At 35.3% G+C, this 23,093-nt stretch overlaps 2 protein-coding genes, 1 long non-coding RNA gene and 1 pseudogene across 4 annotated transcripts; 2 read left to right on the top strand and 2 right to left on the bottom strand.

The window, feature by feature from the left end:
* Positions 1–4,312: 4,312 nt before the first annotated feature.
* On the top strand, positions 4,313–6,864 carry LOC147928231 (F-box protein At5g25290 pseudogene; annotated as a pseudogene). The gene has a single exon (XR_015580964.1). The product of XR_015580964.1 is annotated as an F-box protein At5g25290 pseudogene (transcript).
* Positions 6,865–6,921: 57 nt separating this feature from the next.
* Positions 6,922–7,843, bottom strand: LOC147928230 (uncharacterized). The gene has a single exon (XM_087484488.1). The coding sequence runs from the start codon at positions 7,708–7,710 to the stop codon at positions 6,922–6,924; it is 789 nt and encodes a 262-aa protein (XP_087340614.1). The 5' UTR covers positions 7,711–7,843.
* Positions 7,844–10,425: 2,582 nt separating this feature from the next.
* On the top strand, positions 10,426–12,459 carry LOC109128833 (uncharacterized). The gene is made up of 3 exons (XR_002035137.2): positions 10,426–10,749; positions 11,542–11,645; positions 12,199–12,459. It is a non-coding gene; the product is annotated as an uncharacterized LOC109128833 (long non-coding RNA).
* Positions 12,460–17,094: 4,635 nt separating this feature from the next.
* LOC147928229 (uncharacterized) lies at positions 17,095–18,220 on the bottom strand. Its single transcript, XM_087486068.1, has 2 exons — positions 18,079–18,220; positions 17,095–17,726 (listed from the first exon to the last, which is right to left on the bottom strand). Exons 1-2 carry the CDS (start codon positions 18,218–18,220, stop codon positions 17,095–17,097), a joined length of 774 nt encoding a protein of 257 aa, XP_087342194.1.
* Positions 18,221–23,093: the final 4,873 nt, after the last annotated feature.

Here is a 23,093-nt window from a genome sequence, read left to right as displayed (position 1 = left end):
GATCGATACCTCTTCTGCAGACGCGAAATCCGCGAACACGAACGTCGATCCTCCGATCCAAATCACCTCAAAACCGTCTCAAACTCACCCAAAACACTTCGGTAACCTATGGTGAACACGAAAACAACGAACCCAAGCAAGCAAACACCACAAACAACAAAGAATCACCCAAACAAAAGAGATCTCATGCTTAGATCAACCATGGTCAAGCACTCACCTCAAATACAGGAAGATTGGGTTGAGAAATCGATGGAAACAACACCTCCAGGAGCTTCTCCTTCGTTCCCAACAACTGCTATCCCTTCTACAGTGACATATCTCTCCAAAACACCAAGAACAAGCCCAGAAACTCACAGAAACGTTTTTCTCTCCTTTTCTCCCTCTTTCCTCTGATAAACGGCGACAAAGACACTCTCCAACCCTTAATTTGTCGCTTCCCCACTTAAATAGTCGGTTTAGGTCACTAAACCAAACCAAACCAAACCAAAATCGCGAATTAAAACAAACTCGACGAACCCAGAATTAGTGGTGTCGATCGATGCTACAAGGGTGTCCATCGACACTCCTACCAAAACCGCATAATCCGGTTCGCGGATGTTACAGGTTCCGGGTTGGGTATTCGGGTACGGTTTTTATGCCCAGGCCTAATATAGGCAAATAACATACTAAAAAATTGGACATGTTATATCAAATAATAAAAGAGGAACATTTGAGTTTTTTTCTTTTTCATGTTTTTAATCTCCTATTTTGTGCAATTTTTAAAAGTTGTACCAAATTAAAAAGGAGAAAATTTAACCCAATAATATTTGCGGATTTATTTATGCATAAAAATTATTAATTAGATTTTGGACCAGTAATTTTTTTTTTTTTTTTTTTGTCAGTCCATTAGTTGCAGACATAAGACAAGAAGATATCATAATTTCAAATCCTAAGCATTATTTTTAAGAACATACTAGGATCGGACCCGCACTATAGCGCGGGAGAATATTTACGGATATTATCCATTTTTAACGGATTGGAACATGTTACTTTTTAATTTCACTATATTGTAGTCGATTATGATAAATCTTATTTGTTTTAAATCACATATATATTCGATTTGGTCATGATTTGTATTTGAAGGAAGGAAACACGTATATATGAAAAAGAAATAAAAATTTAAGTTAAAAATATGTATATTTTACATCTTAGTGTGTTTTGTTTTATTCGTTTGCTATAAAAAAGTGTGTTTTGTTCAAAGTTCAAACCGTTTTGATTTTGGTTGTAAATGTAACACATATATTTGGTATATGTATGTGTTCACAAACTCTGATGAAAGGCTTGAACCCACCTGATTCAACAACAATGAGAATTGTTACACTTCACTGATTCCAAAAATAATATGGAAAGATTAAAAAAACAGCATAAACAAATCTTACTCTTTCATGTGCGAATTTGAAATTCTCTGTTGAAGAAAGTGTGTAATATTATATATCCATTAAATTATGAAAGCAATTTCAGCGTGGGGGAATATTTTTGATTCATAACCGATTGGATAAGAACATGTACATATTATTTGGCCGTTAATGATGAGTAGGAAATATTTGTAATTTGTGTTATGAAATTTGATGATGAACGAATACCGGAGTAAATTATAGATATATATGCATTCGTATCTAATAAAAGAATGAGATTATTAGTATAACAATTAGCTTAATATGAAAATTAGTTGAACTAAAGTACAATTAAAAACGAAGCTAAAAAAGATTGTGGACGACAATATGAGTACGAATTTTGGTATAAGATTATTTACTTGTACAAGTGTATTGATTAGGAAAATTATAATCTTTTTACCTGTTGAGTTTTTCCGGCAATGAAGCACACTAAAATAGAATGTTCTTTTATATGTACAATTAAGTGAAGGGAAGAAGATAAGTATTCATCAATTTTTAACTATAATTTTTGTTCCTCAAAAGTGATGTTATAATATAATATTTAATGAAGTTTGTTAAAAAAAAAATCTAATATTTAATGTTATGTCAGTTTTATTGTAGGTGATTAGTGGCATAAATCATCCTTATATATAGCAGTATGTGGAGTTCTGATTCTGAATGTGGAGGGTGATCTTATGGACAAAAAACAATAAGGTTAGCTACGATTATTTGTTTTAGTAGCAAAGTTTTCAAAAATTATTAATTTAAATGTATTATAAAAAAATTAGTAAATAACAACTGAGTCAACCATTTGTAAGTTTGTACAAAACAAAATGTACCTCGTTGTAGTCAAGTAGTTGGGCAATGGATATACTTGCTTCATTCATACATGATATAAAAATGTTACAAATATATAGAGGAGCAAGAGCCAAAGTTTGAAACAATACAGATACAATACAAAAGGGATTCTCTAACGCTAAAAGGTGATAAAAAGAGATCATGGATTGTAGAATCTAAGAGAGGTATGACCGATTTCTGATACTATGTTGAAAAAAGAGTCAATGCATCAATATCCATCGGCACAATAAGAACCCACAGTAATAGGACAACAAAGAATTCGGGGACTATATTGATGTAGTCGGTTAAGATTTGCCCTGATAGCCAAAACAAAATGGTTGGATCACTTCGGGAAAACGCAATAGAGAAATGATTTTAGTACTCATCCTTTTAAACAGTTTTTTGCTCTTTAGGAACACCTTGCTTAATTGTCAAAGCTAGTCCATCTTTAGGCAACCTAAAATTTCCCAAATAATTAAACTTATTTCACTTGGTAAAATTTGAAAAAAAAAAAAATAGATTTTATCCAAAAAAATCTTACTTTACAGGAAAGAACTGATTTTAGACTTTGTTTATCGGGGGGGGGGGGGGGGGGGGGGGGTTCAACCCCTGAATCTTAGTATTTTTCAGCCAAAAAATAAAGGAAAAGAAAAGAAATTTTTTAAGGGGAGTTGTTATATAGTATCCCCAAATGTGTTTTAAGAGACGCATATGTGTCCATGTGGTATTGGCTGATCGAAAGATAGAAAACGTGGATTTTTTTTTCTTCCCATCTCTCTCTCTCTCTCTCTCTCTCTCTCTCTCTCTCTCTCTCTCTCTCTCTCTCTCTCTCTCTCTCTCTTTTTCTCGCGATTGAGAGAAAACGAAGAATTTTTTGTGGAATCGTCTTGGTGTGGAGGAAGAGTAGATTTCTGTCGGAGAAGAGGAGATTGCTGCCGGACGAAGAGGAGATTGCCTTTTCCCATGGCGGTATTTTGATTGAATGGTGAATCGGCTCTGATTGCATGTAGGAGAGGCGATTTGGAAATTAGGGTTTCGTGAATTGGGAGTCCACTCAATCGGAAGAGATTCAATCAATTAGAAGCATGAGGGTAAGTTTCTCAATTTAATTAATGATTGAATCAATCTCGATTAGGGTTTGATGATTAGGGTTTTTTTTTTTTTATTTTGGATCGAAAATTAGGGTTTTTTTATGTTTCATAGAAAATTAGGATTCTTGGTGTTCATGTGTTCCGTTTTGATCCTTACTTTGGAGATGAGTACTTTTTAACTCCGGTTATGATGTATTTGAAAAGATTTGGCCTTGAATGTATCGCAATATGCTGATTATAGTTACTAACTTGATTCAACAGAAGCTATTTATTGTTTTTGGTGTTGTTATTTGTGTGTGTGGTTAAAGTTTTTGATTAAAGCTATTAAGCTAATGATGATCCGTTTTGGTTAAGTTTAGATAATGTGTGGAGTTGGATATGTAATTGTTTCGGTTCTTGACACATGATTGTTGTTTGTGTTGTTATTAGTTGTTTTTGATGTTGTTATTTGTGGTAGCTAATGATGATTTAGTAAATGTTTTTGTTCTTGACACATGATTGTATAATTTTAGAGTACATTGTTCTTGTTCGATTTAGCTTGTTCATGAATGATTAATTTTATTTTGAATTTGGGTTTCATTAACCGGATCTTTCTTTTGTTTTGAGGTTAAATGGAGAAACATGGATTGATGCATTGATGAATATAGAGTGTGAAGATATTAACGAGTATGGACAAACATGGATCTCTTCGGCCATGAAGAAAGGTAATCATCATCCTCAACTTGTTTGCATTTATTTGGTGTTAGTTAAAGCTTTTGTTTGGTGATTGTGATAAATAGATTTAGTACTTGCTAGTGTAGGTATTAGTGTAGTCTTTGATGTTATAGCTTTTGTTTGTTGGTTGTGATACATAGGTTTAATAATTGTTATTGTTGGTATTAGTCTAGTCAGTCACTGATGTGTTAGTTGGTTGTGAAGATTTTAAATGTGTGGTTGTTGTAGTTTAGGTAAACACTTTATTTCAAAATTTAAACCAACATAAATATTAACTAAACCTTATAAATTCAAACACAAACAAAACACAAATCATTCTTGCTTTAGCAATCTCTCTTGTTTATCGATAAACACAAACAAACACATCTCCATCTCCCTTTACCATTATGGATCCAAACACAAACCCTTCTTGCTTTACGAGTCTTTTGTTTCTCATTTAACAAAACACAAGTCCTTCTCCCATTAGCAATCTCTTGTTTCTCATTTAACAAAACACAAGTCCTTCTCCCATTAGCAATCTCTTGTTTCTCATTTAACAAACACATCTCCTTCTCCCTTTAGGAATCTCTTGTTTCTCATTTAACAAACACATCTCCTTCTCCCTTTAGCAATATGGATCCAAACGATTACATGAATCCTTATCGTCCCACCTCTAGCTATTTGAATTTGTTACAAAGTCAACTTGATACCCAAAACCTCGATTACTCTCCTTCTCTAAGTCCATGTTCTGAAGCTCCATCTTCACCTGCATCCCCACAAGAAAAAAGCAAGTCAAGGCAAGCATGGTTACCAATAGATGATACCATGTTGGTCAGCGCTTGGCTCAACACTAGCAAGGATCCAATTACTTCCAACCAGCAAAGACTTGCATCCTTTTGGGGGAGGATTGCGAAATACTTTGCATCCTGTCCGAATACTGTTGGTCGGCCAAAGAGAGAGGCGAGTCACTGTAAGCAGAGGTGGGGGAGGATAAATGACTTGGTGTGCAAGTTTGCTGGATGTTATGAGGCTGCGAGTAGGGAGAAGTCCAGTGGACAGAATGAAGATGATGTGATGAAGTTAGCACATGAGATATACTTTAATGATCATGGACATAGGTTTACATTGGAGCATGCATGGCTTGTCTTAAGGTACGATCAAAAATGGTGTGCCTCCACATCTAGTAAAGCTAATGGAGTGAAAAGGGGAAGAGCGAGTGTTGAGGCTGCGATTGATGTCGATGAACCAATGCCCCGACCTCCTGGTGTTAAGGCTGCGAAAGGGAAGTAAAAAAAAAGCTCCAAGGCCGAACCGGATGTGGAGGAAGATGGTAAAGCTTACTTGGAGTGTCAGTTGGAGCGTGTGTTGAGGATGTATGAGATGAAGGAGAAGAACTTTGCATTGAAAGAGAAGGAGTTTGCATTGAAGAAGGAGCATATCAAGCATGTGATGCTCGAAAATCTGATTGCTAAAAAAGATTCACTAACTGAATCTGAAAAAGGTCTTAAGGAGAAGCTAATTCAAGACATGATGTTTTAAGCTTGAATGTTAAAGAATGTAGTTTTTTAACTGTTTGTGTTTTTAGTGTTTAAGTATTCGGTTGTTTGATATTTGGATGGTTCTTGTGTTTGTTGTCTGTTTATGTGTTATTCCTAGCAAACTCGGGTAAGTGGTTCCTGGTGTTAGATGAATCTCGATCGGATCTCTATATCGTAGATGTGTTTAGCGAGGAGAGGATCCATCTTCCGGCTCTAGAGTCAATCAAGGGTGGCCTTTATTAAGTTGAGCGAGTATGAGATAATGAATTCACCGTTGATTTAATTAAACCTTATATGCCTGGTGCTTCGCGTCCTAAGACTACCAAATATTTGAGAGGTCTTTTGTGGGTAGACGACAAGAAGAAGAATGGAGTTGACTATGTTGTTGTGTGGCAATTTCAGGAAGCCCAGTTTTTAGGCTTTTGCAGGAATGGGGATTTCCATTACCGCGATATTCCAATACGGAACATGATCCATGTTCCCAGGGAGTTCCGAGGCCTACAAGATGTGGTGCTCAAAGGTCACCGTCTTTACTACCTGTCGCACCGTTGCTACATTCGACAACTGGATTTGTCTGGACAAGATGGTTTCAAGGATGTGTATGCGCTCCCTAGCTTTCAAATGTGGAAGCCAAGTAGGCCTAGTGGTGATTTGGGAATAACGGGAGTAGAAAAGCTTATCTCATCTGGCGATAGCATTGCTGTTACAACATCAGGAGACGTTTTGTTGGTCTATACCAGGGCTTACGAGCCTGTCTGTGAAAGCTCTAGGATCTTCCACGTCTTCAAGAGTGATCCTAAGGGGCTAGACCGGAGCCTTGTTGAGGTGGAATCTCTAGGTGATGAGGCCCTTTTTTTCGATTTGGGTATCACCGTGCCTGCTGACCCTACCCTTGGTATTGAGCCAAACTCCATCTATTTCACCCGTAATGACCGTTTCGGTCACCCGTCATGTAATATTCCATGCCTCGACATATGTGTGTACAATATTGCAACAAGGACCATCAAACGCTTCCTCAGTGGCTCCACCTTAAAACTCAAGGATGCGCAGTGGTTTCTCCCCTCAGCTTGATTTGGTGTTTTCAAGAGTTTCTCTTGCGCGGTCATTTTCCTGTGTTCAATCCTTTTCTTTTTATGTATAATATTTGATATTACTAAGTGTTTCTTTTCATGTCGAATATTTGACATTGCTAAGTGTTTCTTTTCATGTTATAAGACTTATTGAGTCCGCACTTAAAAAGTAAATTGGACTTTTTTCTTACCAGAGATACTCTGTAACTTCATGCTTGCTTTTTTTTGGGCAACCGGTGCAACACTTTAGATCGACTTTTAGTATGCAAGTCTGCACAAGCTAGTCGTTAGCAACTGAAGAGAGAGCCATAGATATATAAAATATAGATAGATTGAGAGCCTGAGAGAGAGAGAGGAAGAAGTACCCGGACGGATTTGTTTTGGTTCGCCATTGAAGAAAGCTCGGTACGTGACGACGGCGGCGACGAGAACGTCGACGAGGACGGAGACTATCAGCAAAAGCAGTATCACCGTTACCTAAATCGCCGTAACGTGAGAAATCAAGCGTGGAAGCAACACCGTGAAGAGCGATAGAAGAAGAGATGAAAAGCTCCGGTTCAGTGACAAGAACGCCGTCGAGGGTGTAACCGGAAACAGAGTTGTTAGTGACGATGATTGAGTTTCCGGGGAGAAGAGTGGGAAGACGAGAGAGTGGTTTTAAGAGACGGAGATCAGTGAACGAGAGACGTTGAGGTACGATGTGGTAAGCGACGGAGAGACGAAGCGGGTTATTAGCATTGTCTCCGGTGGAGGAGGAATAGGGATGTTTTGGTGGGTAAAAAAACATTGCCCGGCCCGAACCCGAAAAAGAGGAGGAGACGTCGGCGGAGTCGAAATCGTTTGGGATGAAAATGGTGGCGGAGAGAGGGATATCGAACTGATCGTCGACGGATGAGAGGAAATCGGCGGCCCATTCACAGAAATCTCCGGCTCCGATCATTGCTTCGATGATTCTGTCGGCGTGTTGGTGATCGTGCGACGTGAGATACGGAGGAGGAGAAGCGGCGGAGGTGAGGAATGAGACGGCGGTGATGAGGATGATGAGGAGGAGATGGCTTGAGGTGGCCATCGGAGAATTAAAACGGCGGGCGAAGTTGTTACAGAAACAGAGAGAATCTTTTTTAGTTCGTTAGGATTATTTGACAATCAGAATGAAGAAGAAAGAACTGACTTCTTTTATATACCTCTCTGGTTAAATCGTTGTGGAGAGGAAGGATGAGTTATACCGGTATGGTTTATGGGATGGTTTTAGTGATTAACCGAGATTTTTTATTGTATAGAATAATAATAGAACTGTGAAATTGATCGGGTTCGGTCAACGAGTCAAAACCAAGAAGTTTGGTTTTGGTGATAAACCGAGATTTTTGATTGTTTAGAATAGAATTATGAAATTGATCGGTTCGGTCAAAGAGTCAAAACCAAAAAGACTTGGCACTCTTCAACCTTCACTCACACCTATCTAGATTTTAAGCATTGGATTGTTGTCAGCTCAGTGTTCCTTCTTGTAAAGATTTCCACCCATAGGACACATTTATTCCTGTTGTTTGTAAATATGTTGTTTGTGGGTAGCATAGGCCTTTATATATAGTCTTGCAAGTAAACTTCTGGGATCTTTGAGAACTATCCAAGCTTGTTTTGCTCGATTAAAGTTGTGAAGATCTTTAAAACCCAACCCACCTTCTTTTTTTTGGTAGAGTCATTCTCTGCCAAGCAACTCATGGATCTTTCTTTTTCCATTTGTTTGTCCCCACCAAAAGGTTGATATAACACTTGTGATCTCATCACAAGTTGTGTGTGGGAGTAGAAAGCAGCTCATCGAGTAAACTGGTAAGGCCATAGCAACTGACTTGATGACAATTTCTTTTCCTGCAGCCGATCGATACTTATAGTTCCAACCTTCTGTTCTATCCTTAACTCGGTGAACGATATAATCAAAAAGTTCAACTTTCTTTCTACCAAATTGCTCTGGAAGACCTAAATATTTACCACCCCCTCCAATTCTGGTTATTCCTAAAATGCCTTGGATTCTTTGTCTTCTATGTTCCTGAATCTTAATCCCAAATATGATAGAAGATTTGGTGTAATTGATTTTCTGACCTGAAACTTCCTCATACTTTGTGACTATATTGGCCAGCTGATGATAATTCTGAGTTGTTGCTTGACAGAAAAATAAGGAATCATCCGCAAAAAGGAGATGTGATATCCATGGAAAATCTCTTGTTAACTGTATTCCTTGAATTTGTCTTGTTCTCTCTGCCTTCTGTAACATAATGCTTAACACTTCAGCACAAAAAAAAAAGAGACATGGGGATAGTGGGTCACCTTGTCGGATGCCTCTTGAAGATTTGATTTGACCATAAGGTGAACCATTGATGTGTTCAATCTTGCAACAAAGACCCTCAGACGCCTCCCCATGATTTCTCCCTCAGTCCTTGCTTTGTTTCTTTGTTATCCACTTTTTCTTTTCATGTATAGTATTTGAGTTTTTCTTTTCATGTATATATATTTGACATGGCTAAGTGTTTAAAATACCTTTTAAGACTAACGTTTCGGATTTCAAACCATCAGTTTAGATCAAATTATCATACACTCGTTGTCGTTGTAAGCATTAGTAAAGAGTTAATTCTTTTAAATGTCTCTATCAAGGTAAGATAGACTTTCCAGTTTCCAGTCATCTAGCCTGTCAGCAATTTCACTATGCTTCTCACAAATATTGAGTGTTACACAAGTTATACAAAGATGTAGAAGAAGAAAGGATCGAGAGTACTGTCACAACGATCACAAGAGCATATGAAAAAAATCCAAATTTTGTCCTGGTCATTCTTTTAATTTTTCCAGTTTTCTTGATTATGCAGCCTAAATTCCCAGAAAATATTATAAAGCTAAAAGAGAAGGAAAAATATGTGTGTAATATGCAAAAACCATAGATAAAAAAAAAGATGTAAATGGTGTATTAAGGGGTACGTAGTTTAGTAAATGGTGTATTAAGGGGTATGTTGAATTCTTGCTCTAGCTTTAACAATGAGCAAATCCATACATTAACTTAAATAAAATTTAAATTCACTATCCCAACTTGTAAAATTGTGTTGAATCATACACAAGCCGTAACGGTGTTAAAAAACCGTTACGGCTGGGATAGAAATTCAACATACCCCCTTAGCTGGGATATGAAAATACCGATTTTCCAAAACCATAGATAAAAAAAAGATGTAAATGGTGTATCAAGGGGTACGTAGTTTAGGGGGAGGTATTGGTTTATGATTTAGAAAGAATTTTAATGACTTTATGTTCTTGCTGATTGTTAGAATCATAGAAAATTGAAAGTTAAAAATGAAGGATTCTAAGAGATTGTTTAGGAAGTTTTTTAAAATCTTGATGATTTGTTTTTTCTAATCTTGTAAAATCTTTCTATTTGATGAAAGATTTTTCATGACTTTTGTTATGAAGGAAATGATATAAAATCTTAAACCAATAACATAAAATTTGAATTCATTAACAATCTAAGATTCTTTTGTTTTACTTGAATAACATAAAACTTTTAATGACTTTATAAAACTCTTAATGACTTTATAAAACTCTTAATCCAATAACACTAGATTTATCAAGATTTTAGATAACTTTTTACAAATCCACAACCAATAACACCAAATTTTTAAAGAGTTTTTAAAAGTCTTGATTGAATAACAACATATTTTACCTAACTTTTAAAGTCATTAAAATTCTTTCTAAATCCTAAACCAATACCTCCCCTTAGTATATATTATAATAAATACAGAGAATATAATAGCCAAAAACTTTTCTGGTCATCTGATGATTCTAGTAGAATACTAGTTCTTAAGGGGTATATTCAATCTAATATTTCAAGTGATCTGAGTTTTTATGAGATTTAATTGATTTTGATGATTTTTGTGAATTTGATATAATTTATTATAAAAAAATTTCCAATTCCACCTAAAATCATGAGATTTGAATTTCTGTATTTTTCACTAAACAAATCCTCTCAATGGCTATACGAAAACTACCTCTCCTCTGATCCACATATTCGTCTTGTTGTCCTCTCGCACGTGTACGATATTATGAGGTCTCGAGTTCTTCTATTTCGAAAAAGGTACGTAGATTGTCTTTCAATAATTTCTTCTACTCCGAAACATGTGTTGTGTTTCTTTATAGATTTGAATATAATTCTAAACTTAAAATAATTTACTCTAATCCTCAATAGTTATGTCGTTAATAGTGTTGGTGTTTTTGTAAAATTAATTAGTGCTAATATCAATTTTTAGATATTTTTATTCTCCATATCTTGGTCCAAAGTAATCCGAAGACAGTCATGATTATACTTCTTTGTCTCTGGAGCTGTTTTTGTTTAACAGATAAAACTCCCCAAATAAAAAAAAAACAAATAAAAAAAGACTTTGTTGGTTTACCTAAATTATACCCAAGTGATAACAATTATCAGGTTTAACAAATGCTCAATCTTTTGGCATCAATAGACTTATGGTCTCTGATCGGGACATATAGTTTTGATGACCATTTAATTGTAAAGTTAGTGATTTCTTTTTCTAAATTTTTAAATGGGTAGCACATAGTCTCTCGACTACGAATACGTTTCTTTTTTTTGCTTTCAATCATTTTACAGGAACATTGATGAGAAAAAACTTCATGCATGTAGAAGGCTCTATGCATAAAAGATATGAGATGCTTTGATTTAACTTCTAAAATTTCTAATATATTTTCTCCCTTATTGAAAGACAATAAGATTACTTAGTTTTTCTATTGTCAAGTAACAAAAAACAGTGATGATAAAATGATGATTAAGTAATTTTTTTATGTGTTAGACATGTGAACTTAACCAAATAAATAATATTTAAGTAGATTAACATATTTATTATGCTTTTGACAGATTAAGGATGAAGTTAAAAGTGTGAAGAATTGTTGGTGTGAATCACAATATGAAGGAAAGAAAAACAGCATATGCAAGCTCATGCCATTTTATTCAAAATAGAGGTTAGTAATGTTATTCAATGTCTAGAATAAGGATAAGTCCAACATTCATTCTAAAATAAGTTTTATTAAGATTGTCTTCTTACTTACCTGTGAATAGTACCGAGTCCACCTGTTCTGGAAAAATTTCAGAATATTTTTTCAGAAACAGCTTAACATCATTAGTTACTGTTAGTCTAACATCAATTAGACAAAACACATTAGAAATCAAATGATAAATACAAAGGTTATAAAGTTATTACCATGGTCTTAAACACAACTTTTGATTATTTCTAATGTGCTTTGGTCACAAAGCTCCCAACAGCGTTTCACATGTTCTTATTTCAGTCGCACCTGAATTTTGGAACCCTACAATCACACAGAGTAAATAGAAGTTACCAATAAAACAATTTATCTATCAACAAATAGAAAATGAGAAAATAGATAAATCTAGCTATATATGTTTCTATTTGTTTACGTGATGATAAGCTGCTTATAGTCATGATCTTTTTAGTATGTTACCGTATTTTTAAGCAAAACAAAAACTTACAGCTCCGTTCGTCAAAATCATTCCCAGGATTCCGCCGATTTTGCAAAGATTGTTTCCCATTCAAAAGCAATCATTTTTCTTGGTTTGGAGAAGAGATTGTTTTCAAAGGTTGAGGTAATGAGTTTCGTTTGGAGCTCTCTTTTTATAGACAACATATTAAAAATAGATTATTCTATGCAATCAATATAAGATTTTCTGTTTTTGATTTGATTATGGGTTTGATATGATATACCATAGTAAGATTAGGGATTTGATCCAACTGTTTCCGTTGTTAGTTGTGATGAGTTATCTAGCCTATTAAATTACGAAGAACAAATGGTGATTTATTCGAAAGGATTGTTGTGATTGTTTGAAAAAAAAATTTGTGATTAACTGTAAATATTTGCAGTTAATGTTCTGAATTTAATTTGATGATTGATATGATACGAAAGAGGATAATCAGGGATTTCGCATATTATTAGTTGTCATTTCTATAGTTCGTGCGCATTATGATGTCTTTTTATTTGATTTCTCGTATAGGGTTAGGAAGAAGAGAGTGTTTGGATACACCTATAATACATCTAGGATCCGAATGAGATTGTGTCCAAACTGATAGGGTCCAAGTCTTTTTACACTTTTAATTACCTTGTTGCCCTTGATTTTTTTTTGTTCACTTCTTCCTTTCTTTTGGACCACGTGAGGGCATTGTATGGTATACTTGTTTTTTTTTTTTTTTTTTTTTTAAGCCTAAGTGTGCTTCCCAATTAATAATATAGATTGATGATAAACTGACAAATGAATTATTTGTTAGTCGATCAATAAATAATTAAATACCAACAAATAGTTCTCTAAACCATCAACTATTAAAGTTATTATAAGCCAAAATCTGAAATAGGTGATGGGAACCTTTGTATGGAGTCAAAGCACCTTGTGAATTTGCATACTCCAACCAATCCATCATTTTTAGGAAATGAGCAGAAAGCTCAACTGGAATCCGGCTGAGTGTAGGAAATAATATCCCCATCTGATGAAAATGAAAACATTATTTTTTGAACTGATACATAATCCAACAATATACAAAAATGATGTTTTGCCTCTAATGGAATCATAAATATAAAAAAAATTGTGGAAGGCATATATATACTAATCCAGTTATGTTAATTTCATATCAAGTTAGTACACACATATGTTTAGAAATGGCACCCGCTAATCCTATATAAAAAAGTGATCTTATTTCCCACACATCAACAAGCCACAAAACCACTAGCATTTAGACAAACTCCATCAGATCTCAGCTAACCTAGAAAGATGAACCAATCAATCATCATCATGCAATACATATCAAATACATGTAATTCAGCTACATATATAGTATCACTTGTAATCCAAGTTCATCAACTACTTATTTTTTCCCACATCTAAAAATATATATAGAAAAACTCACTAACTAATCAAAATGTAAGTCAAGTCCAATTGGTAAACAAAATTGACTTTTTCCATAAATTTCCCAAGTAGACCAGAAACAAAATGTAGGATCAAAACGAAATTGTGTTCAAGAAAAAATAAAGAAAGTTGGTAAGAAGATACAAAAGCCAATATGAAAAGATCAAGATAGTAGAGCAGCATCTTACTACTATAAACGATCAAGATCGTAGGGAGTACCTTGACGCGTTTTCGAAGCTAATTGAACTTCCAATTTGGACTTTTGATGTTGTTGCACCAAACGATGATTGAGGCAATGTTTTTTCACAAATCTACGGATTCGATGAAAAAGATAGAGAGTAGCCGATGTACCAAAAACTAGAGACGCTGATTATATTTAAAACCAGAGTGGCGTAAGCTTTTTCGACGACACATGACGACGAAAGATGAAGGTTCCAACTGAAATAAATTGCTCCTTACGTCGGGGTTTGAATTCAGACTTGTGATATTTAGTCTTTTTCTTTTTTTTTTTTGGTTTGGTTTTGTAATTAAAGACTTAGTGTATGTGCCTTTTCTAATAATGGAATTATATGCTGGATTCCCACGCTTAAATTCATCAGATGGTGTCTTTTTCTTCGGAATGGCAAGCTTTCTCGGCGTACCTCGACGACATCAAGATTAACATGGAAATTTTTTTTGTCTTTCTCATTATCTTTTATCTCTAGAAACGCAAATGTAATTGTGGAATTTTTGGCACGCCAAGCGCGTACTTCTCCGCAAGAAAAAGAGGATAACAACACAAGAAACAAAGCAATGACTGAGGGATGAATCACGGGAAGGCTGGCGTCTGAGGGTCTTTATTGCAAGATTGAACGCAAGAAAATGAAAACACGAGAGAAAATCTTAAAAACACCAAATCAAGCTGAGGAGAGAAACCACTGCGCATTCTTGAGTTTTAAGGTGGAGCCACTGAGGAAGTGTTTGATGGTCCTTGTTGCAATATTGTACGCGCATATGTCGAAGCATGGACTATTACACTTCTTGTGACCGAAACGGTCATTACGGGTGAAATAGATGGAGTTTGGCTCAATACCAAGGGTAGGGTCAGCAGGCACGGTATTGAGCCAAACTCCCGTTTCTTGCAAAAGCCTAAAAACTGACCTTGAAATTGCCACATATTTACACGTCTCTTTGTGGCTACTGGCTAGTAATCTAGAATATGTAAATTAAGTAGTAACGCTTCTTAGTGTTACCTTAAGAAAGATTAAGAAGGTATTTATTGTTAAATATGTCACCCACGTTGTGTTGATTGTCAACATTTCCATGCTTGTCAAGAGTAGAGTTAGTTAGAAGTTAGAACACTACATACATAATTTGAGCGAGTGATAAATGGCGAATGTCTTACCTCAATATCGTATAGGATGTCATCCCAATTGTCAGCATTTACCTCATCGTTTAAATAGAATCTAATATATAGAATCTAATAATTCACACCAGAACATTTGAATTTATTTGAAGTAGAATCGGAATATATAGATTTTGAACTATTTTATAAGATTTCCAAGTAATTAAATATTTTAAAAGAATATAACTGAATTACTTTTATAATGGAAGAAAGTAACGTATGTAAAGGACAATTCTTGGGTTCACTCCTAAGTGAACCCTTTTCCTAAGTGAACCCTTTTGTTCACTTCTTCTTATTTTAGCCATTGAGAATCTGACATCTCATAATATATTTAAGAATCTATTTATTCACCTTTTTATAAAATAAGTAAACAAAATCTGTATACATTATTATAAAATTTAAAACTTAAACCGCTTATTTATAAACCCAAACCGATATATAATTTCATTTTAATTGTAAAATATAAACCCTAACCATCTCATTTGTAAACCCAAACCGACATATAATTTCTATCTAATTGTAAAATCTAAATCCTAACCATCTCATTTGTAAACCCAAACCGATATATAATTTCGTTCTAATTGTAAAATCTAAACCCTAACCATCTCATTTGTAAACCCAAACCGACATATAATTTTGTTTTAACTGTAAAATCTAAATCCTAACCACTTCATTTGTAAACCCAAACCGACATATAATTTTGTTTTAATTGTAAAATCTAAACTCTAACCACTTCATTTGTAAATCCAAACCGACATATAATTTTGTTTGAATTTGTAAAATCTAAACCCTAATCACCTTATTTGTAAACCTATACCGATAAATCATTTCATTTTAATTGAAAATCTAAACCAAGCCAATATTTAACTTTCCACAAAAAAAAAGTATACAAAATTTGTTTCCTTAATTTGTATTGCTTTTTAATTTAATTTTGATTTTTTTGTTAAGCAAGATAATATATATAGAAGATTCTAATTGGTTGATAAAGAAGAAGTGAACAAGAAGGTTCACCCTAGGAGTGAACAAGAAGGTTCACCCTAGGAGTGAACCTAATTATTTTTCGTATCTAAATTCTCAACTGAGATAATGAATGATCATCGAAATTCTTGGAACACACTATTCTAAATTAAAAATTCAAATACTTTTTTTCCTTGTTAATAATTTTTTTTATATACTTTTGTATGCACTTTTAATAGCAATAACCATTAAAAAAATCAAAAACTAGTAATTGAAATATATAAATTAATAATGAAAATTTTCTCAAAATACCACATTTTATGTTTTTTTTTTCCAAAAATACTACACTTTAGTCCTTTTCCCAAAAATACTAAAAAGGTTTTATTTTCCAGAAAATACCACCAATTTTGAAGGATGTAGAATTCATTTTGCTAGGTTTTGGATTGACAATTTTAGATTTAGGGTATAGTTTTTAGAGTGGAAAGTTTTAATTTTTAAGATTTAGGGTTTAGTTTTGAATATTAAAATTTTAGTTTAATTTTGTGGTATTTTTGGATTAAAACGTATTTTCGAAAAAAAGATAAAATTGGTATTTTTGTAAAAATAAATTAATTTAGTGATATTTATGAGAATTGTGTATTAATTATTCTCGGCAAATTACAAAATACAAATTATTAGTGTTGAAGAATTGGTCTAAAATTATTAGTCCACTAAAATTTCATTATCAGCCCACTAAGATTTCATTAGTAGTCCAATTCTCCGCAAATTAAAAAAATTCTGCTAATAATTTTCCGCAAATTACATATTATTGGCCTACTAAAACTTCATTAAATACTCACATAGTAAATTTGACTTTGGTAAAAGATGATGTTTTCAAAATTGGATCGGCAACCCGAATCCCTTATATATTAAAAGATAAGCATTCTCACAAAAAAACTGATGTGTCAGCATTACAAAGTTCAGCGCACATTTTTGTAAATCCCCTTAATTTTTCTAATTAATTACATCTTTGTGCTATTGTATTTAATTGCAAAAAAAAGGTGCATAAACAAAAACCCTGCACATACCTATCATCACCTATAAATACATTCTTCCTAATACCACGAGAAGAAACAAATAAACTTCATCTTCAATTTTCACATGCCTTCTTTTTCCAAGCTTTACGTGAGTCTTTTTTCATCATGGTTCGAGCGTAATAGCCAATACCAATCAGTAAACGAGACATTATTGAACAAACTTGACCAGTAAGTGATATCCTGAAGGATAGCTTCGATAGAAATATCATGTAGTTTGTTATTGATGATCTTGTTTAAGGTCTCACAATCGCCTTCAAAGATAACATTTCTTTGTCCTTGTATCCAACATTGTTGCATTGAGATTAGTAACGCCTTAGTTTCAGCTTCCAAAGGTGAAGTAGTAGTTCCTATTTGACATGATCCCCAGTTTAATGCTGATCCTTCATGGTTTCGAATTATCCATCCGCTTTTTGGTTGTTGTGTTAGTGGATCAAACGCTGCATCATAGTTACACTTAATCAATGATGTTTCTGGACGTTTCCAATGGTGACTGACTGTGCTACATGAACCTGTAGATGTATCTCCCGATCTATCATTGTTATGAATCCAATCCCGAACATCAGCCTTAGCTCTTAAAAATATATTATTCGGATTATCTTGCAATCCATTAAAGACAAAGTTGTTCCGAGCTTTCCATATATGCCATAGGAGCCAAAAAGGGAGAAGTTTTGTTGGTGTAGATATTTCATCGTCGTTTTTGAGATCAAAGATTCCCTCTAGTAAAGTTTCACAACTCAGAGATACGGAACATAGCATGGCAATTGGTATATTAGCTATTTCCTATATAGATTGTGAATAAGGGCATGAAAACATAACATGTTCGATTGTTTCATCATCTTGAAAACACCTAGGACAAATCCATATGCATTCCCCTTGTGTTTAACCGGGTAATGGTCGATATAGATTTGGATAATAACCGCCATAGAAAATGTTTCACCTTAGGTAGAATGTTTAGTTTCCATATTTTGTTTTTGAGTATTACGGATCCATGGGGAATCAGAGGCAAATTATTTGGTTGATTTGGGTTGTGCATTGACAGCCAATAACCAGATCAAACCGTATAGTTACTTGAATTTGAATAGTTCCAGACAATCTTGTCTTCACGTGGTATTCTTGGTAGATATATTTTGAGTATATGTGCCTGGTCCTCTGGTTGAATAGTCTCTGCAACAAGTTCTTTGTTCCATTGTCGATGATCACCAATCTTCATTATGTAGTTAATGATTTTTTTGTGTTTGCATCTTGATCTATCGTGCGGATAGGTTTCGGTACGTGAGTTGTTGTGATATTGTCCTGGTTGACACATATAGTTTCACCATCTTCTACAATGTATCTCGAGCCAAGCTTGATTATTTTAAGTCCCTCTAGTATTGAAGCCCAACCATATGACTGATTTTTCCTCTGTTTTGCATCCATAAAAGATTCATCTCTGTAGTATCTAGCTTTGTAGATTCTGGCAAATAAGGTATCAGGGTGTTGTACGAATCTCCATGCTTGTTTAGCTAGTAAGGCATCATTAAATGTTTATAGATCTTTAAAGCCTAATCCGCCTTCTTTTTTTTTGGATGTTTTAATCGTTTCTAAGCAATCCAAGGAATTCCTTTTCCTTGGTTGTTTTTTTCCCACCAAAATTGTTGCATTAATGTATCAATCTCAGATAAAACTCCTTGTGGTATTTTGAAACAGTTCATAGAGTAAACTGACATGGCTAGACCAACTGATTTAATGAGAATATCCTTTCCAGCTGGTGATAGATATCTTCCTCTCCATGTTGTAGTTCGTTGTTTGACCTTATCGATTATGAATTGGAACATTTCGCGCTTTTTCTTGCCAAACTGTTCTGGTAATCCAAGATATTTCCCTCCTCCTCCATGATTTGGGATGCCTAATATTTTTTTCAGTCTATTTTGAACTTGACCTTGTACCCTTGAACCAAAGGTTATCATGGACTTACTAGTGTTTATTTTCTGGCCTGAATAATATTCATAAACGTCAAAAGCTTCCTTAATCGCTCTGCAATTTCGAGAGTTTGCTTGGCAGAAGAATAGAGAATCATCAGCAAATTGCAAGTGGCTAACTGAAGGTACTCCAATTCCTATTTTGACACCTCTTATATCACCTGACTGTACTCTTGTTTGTATAAGGTGGCTCATTATATCAGCACATAGAATAAATAGGTAAGGTGATAAAGGATCACCTTGCCTAATGCCTCGCTCAGGAACAATCATACCCATAGGTGTTCCATTGATTAAAACTGAATAACTAACCGAACGGACTGTGGCCATAATCCAGTCGATCCATTTATTGGAGAATCCAAATAATCTCATAGTAACTTCAAGGAAATCCCATTCCACTCTATCGTATGCCTTGGTGACATCCGTTTTGATTGCCAAGTAACTTTGGGATACTCTCTTCCGTGACTCTAAGGAGTGCATTATCTCATGTGCAATCATGATATTATCTGTTACTAATCGCCCCGGTATAAATGCTGCTTGAGATTCTGAGACTATATCATTTAAATGTTTTTTCATCCTATTGACTAGACACTTTGATATGATTTTGTATAAGACATTACACAAAGCAATTGGTCGGAAGTCCGCCAATGTATTAGGTTTATCAATTTTGGAGATCAAACAAATATTTGTATGATTGAGTCCTGGTTTCATATAACTTGTGTCGAAGAAATCTTGGACCTCTTGGACGATATCATTGCATAGGATGTTCCAGTATTGCTTGTAGAAACGAGCTGTCAGACCGTCTGGACCAGGTGCTCGATCGTCTCCAATGGATGATAATGCATCATAGATTTCTTCTCTTGTAAATGCCTTAGTGAGATCCTCATTCATAGTTTGCGTCACTTTTGGTACAAAATCTCCAAAGTCAATAGGTGAAACAAGGATTTTGCTTGATGTGTAAGCCTTTGTAAAGTAGGTTTGAGCTAAACCTCCAATCTCTTGATCTCCTGAGTATGTTGTGTCCATTTCATCCTTTATACTGGAAATAATGTTCTTAGAATACCTTGTTTTAGTGCTAGCATGGAAATATGCAGTGTTGCGATCGCCTAAGTGAAGCCACTTGTTTCGACTTTTATTTTTCCAATAGTATTCTTCATCACAGTAAGCTTTGTGGAGTTGTCTCTGTAGTCTGGGGATTGATCGTCTATGTGCTCTGTTTAGACTACTCATTGCGCGATCCAATATTGTTTGCAAGTAGTCTATTCTTTTTGCAGCGTTTAAATGTGCAGAGTGTTTTTCTTTGGCCATTGCTTTCGACACGATGTTATTTGATCACAGATTGTGTAATAATTCTTGTTTTTGCAAGCATTCCATCCAGCTTGAACCACTCTTTTAAAATTATTAATCTCTGTTAATCTCTGATCAAAACGAAAAGGTTTTAAGGTGGATGATTGAACAGGGATTAAGTGTGTGTAGAGAGGTTTGTGATCCAAACCATTGAACTCAAGAAACTTGACCTCAGCAGTTGGAAAAAAAGACAGCCATTCATGATTCACCAACACTCTGTCTAAACAAGCCTTAACCGTATAGTTTCTTCTTTCTCCTACCCAAGAGAAGCAATCTCCTTTTGATCTAAGGTTCACTAAATCACAGCTAAGAATCATTTGTTTGAATCTTCTAAATGTACATTCCTCTCTTTCTGGACCTCCTATCTTTTCATTATTTGATAGAATCTCATTGAAATCCCCGGATAACATCCAAGGGCCAACTCTAGTACTTCCAGCATTTGTTATATAATTACACAAATGATGTCTTTGACATGGTTTAGGATGACCATAGACCCCAGAAAAATAGAAAGAGTTATTATTTATTGTAACATGGACATCGATGATACGTTCGTCCTGATAAATCTTGGACAAAGTAACATCATCCGACCATAACAAAGCTAAGCCACCACTCCGACCAGGAGGGGGGGGGGGGGCTCAGTAATTATGTTTTTAAATCCTAATACAGAAGCATAATTACATACAACAGAGCAATCATTCATCGTTTCACATAAGAAAAGAAGATGTGGTTTTAAGATACGACATAAACGTGTTAAACGTGATTGAGTCAGCGGCGTACAGATGCCCTGACAGTTCCAGGAGACGACTCTCATGGAGGAGACATTGGGGGAACCGCCGCCCCCCCCCCCCCCCCCCCCCCCCGCCGCGGCTCCGTCAAATCCAGTTGCACAATAGCAAGATCCAAACTCCTTCTTTCCCCTCTTTTGGATTTGATTCAGGACCATCAAATCCTCTTCTGCCTCGCATTGTTGATAAAACACTTCTTGGATCGCTCTCTTTCTCTTGAGTGAGTTTACTTCGTCATTAAATCCTCCGTGTAGGCTGTTTGATGTTTCTCCTGCATCAACATGATTTTTTCCTTTAGCAAATTTGTTAAAAAGATAACGCAACCTTTCTGCAGTGAGTTCGGTATCTTCGAAGACACTTGGTGAGGAGTCATCAGACTCAGTGATGATGAATTCAGCAGTCGTTGTCTTGATGTTGAGACCAGGAATATAACCCTCTGTTGTTTTTGCATCATCAACCGTCTTCTCAGGGTCATAAGCAACTTGCCCATCCATACCAGGGTAATCCGAATTGTCTTCATCTGGTTCATTGTCATCATTCCCCCCCCCCTCCATCATCATTTGGGGGATCATCGTTTGGTGGATCGTCTAACAGCGACGGACAATCTTTGACATCATGTGAAATCATGCCACAGTTTGAACAAAAGTTCCGAAGACGCTCATAATGAAACTTCAGAAGCGTATTTTCACCACCTTCAAATTGGAAATTCTTTTGAAAACGCAGAGGCTTTTCACAGTGCCAGTTGATGCAAATCCGGACAAATTCAATGAGATTTGCATTCTCTGTGTAGTCAGTGGTTATTACCGGACCCATCCTTTCACCAATATAATTCACCATTGCCATGGAGAGGTAGTGGAACAGAATTCCCCTTACTTGGATCCAAAATGGTATCATCTTCATTGCTTCGTCAGTTATGTTTGGGAACCATCGGTGAACGGTTAGCATCCATTCGTTGAAAGACCATGGGCCTCGACGCAGTACCAGATTCAGACTCTCTTATGTGCGAAAGACGAATAACACCTTTTCGTTCCCTAATACACGACCACAGCAAGCAACGGGGAAGCCCCAAATTTTTGGCATCTGACCCACAATTGCTCTCAGATTTTGTTTCTTACGATTGACCACCGAAACAATTAGGGAGAATCGGTTAGTGATTGCAGCCTGAGAACATAACTCCGGCGGAAGAGGGATTGGAGCATCATCGCTTCCCAAGTCCAGATTTTGCATCGTTTTACGGATATTTGTATTCATGATTGCCCGTTGGAAGAACGTATTTGCAAAAAAGACAGGATGGATTGTTAGGGTTTTGGCGTCAAGACAATTGAATTTATATAGGGATCTACTTGACGGTTTTTTCCGGCGGTTATGCTTCGTGAAAATCAGAATTCTATAACTGTTAACTATTACCCGTAACAGATTTAAACCGCCAAAACCATATCAGAATCTTTGACGCCTTTTATCGATGTACTTTGTTGGACGCACACTCCAAATTGGAGAAGGAGGCGGTCGGCAAAGATTCCAACCATCGCATTCAAAATCACCCTTTGAGAGAAAATGCGTCATCTATTGTTATTTATTTAAATACTGGTCGGCCATAAGATTGTTTTTTTTTCCACGAAAAGCAAATTTATTTCCTTTAAGAAGAGTCATTACAAATGCTGTGGCTTAGCCAGACTGGTGGAACACCAGAATCAGAATAAGAATCATTAGTTAAACAACCAAATTTTGCTAAAATATGAGCTGCACTATTGCATTCTCTCTTTGCAAATACAGAATAAATTGAATCAAATTTGGAAAACCAAAAGTTAATGTCATGAATAAAATTTGCTAAAGATCTATTTCTTTGAATTCCATTAAGCGTATTGATTAAATTTACAGAGTCGCCTTCAAAAATTATGTTGGTGTAACCATTGATCGATGATTGTTGAGCTGCAAGGATTAATGCCTTTGTTTCTGCCTCAAGGGGGGATGTCGCATATCCAAGAATAGAAGATCC

Source organism: Camelina sativa, chromosome 14 (assembly GCF_030686135.1).
Source record: "Camelina sativa cultivar CO46 ecotype springtype chromosome 14, ASM3068613v1".
Lineage (NCBI taxonomy): Eukaryota > Viridiplantae > Streptophyta > Magnoliopsida > Brassicales > Brassicaceae > Camelina > Camelina sativa.
This window is presented reverse-complemented; position numbering and strand designations above follow the sequence as displayed.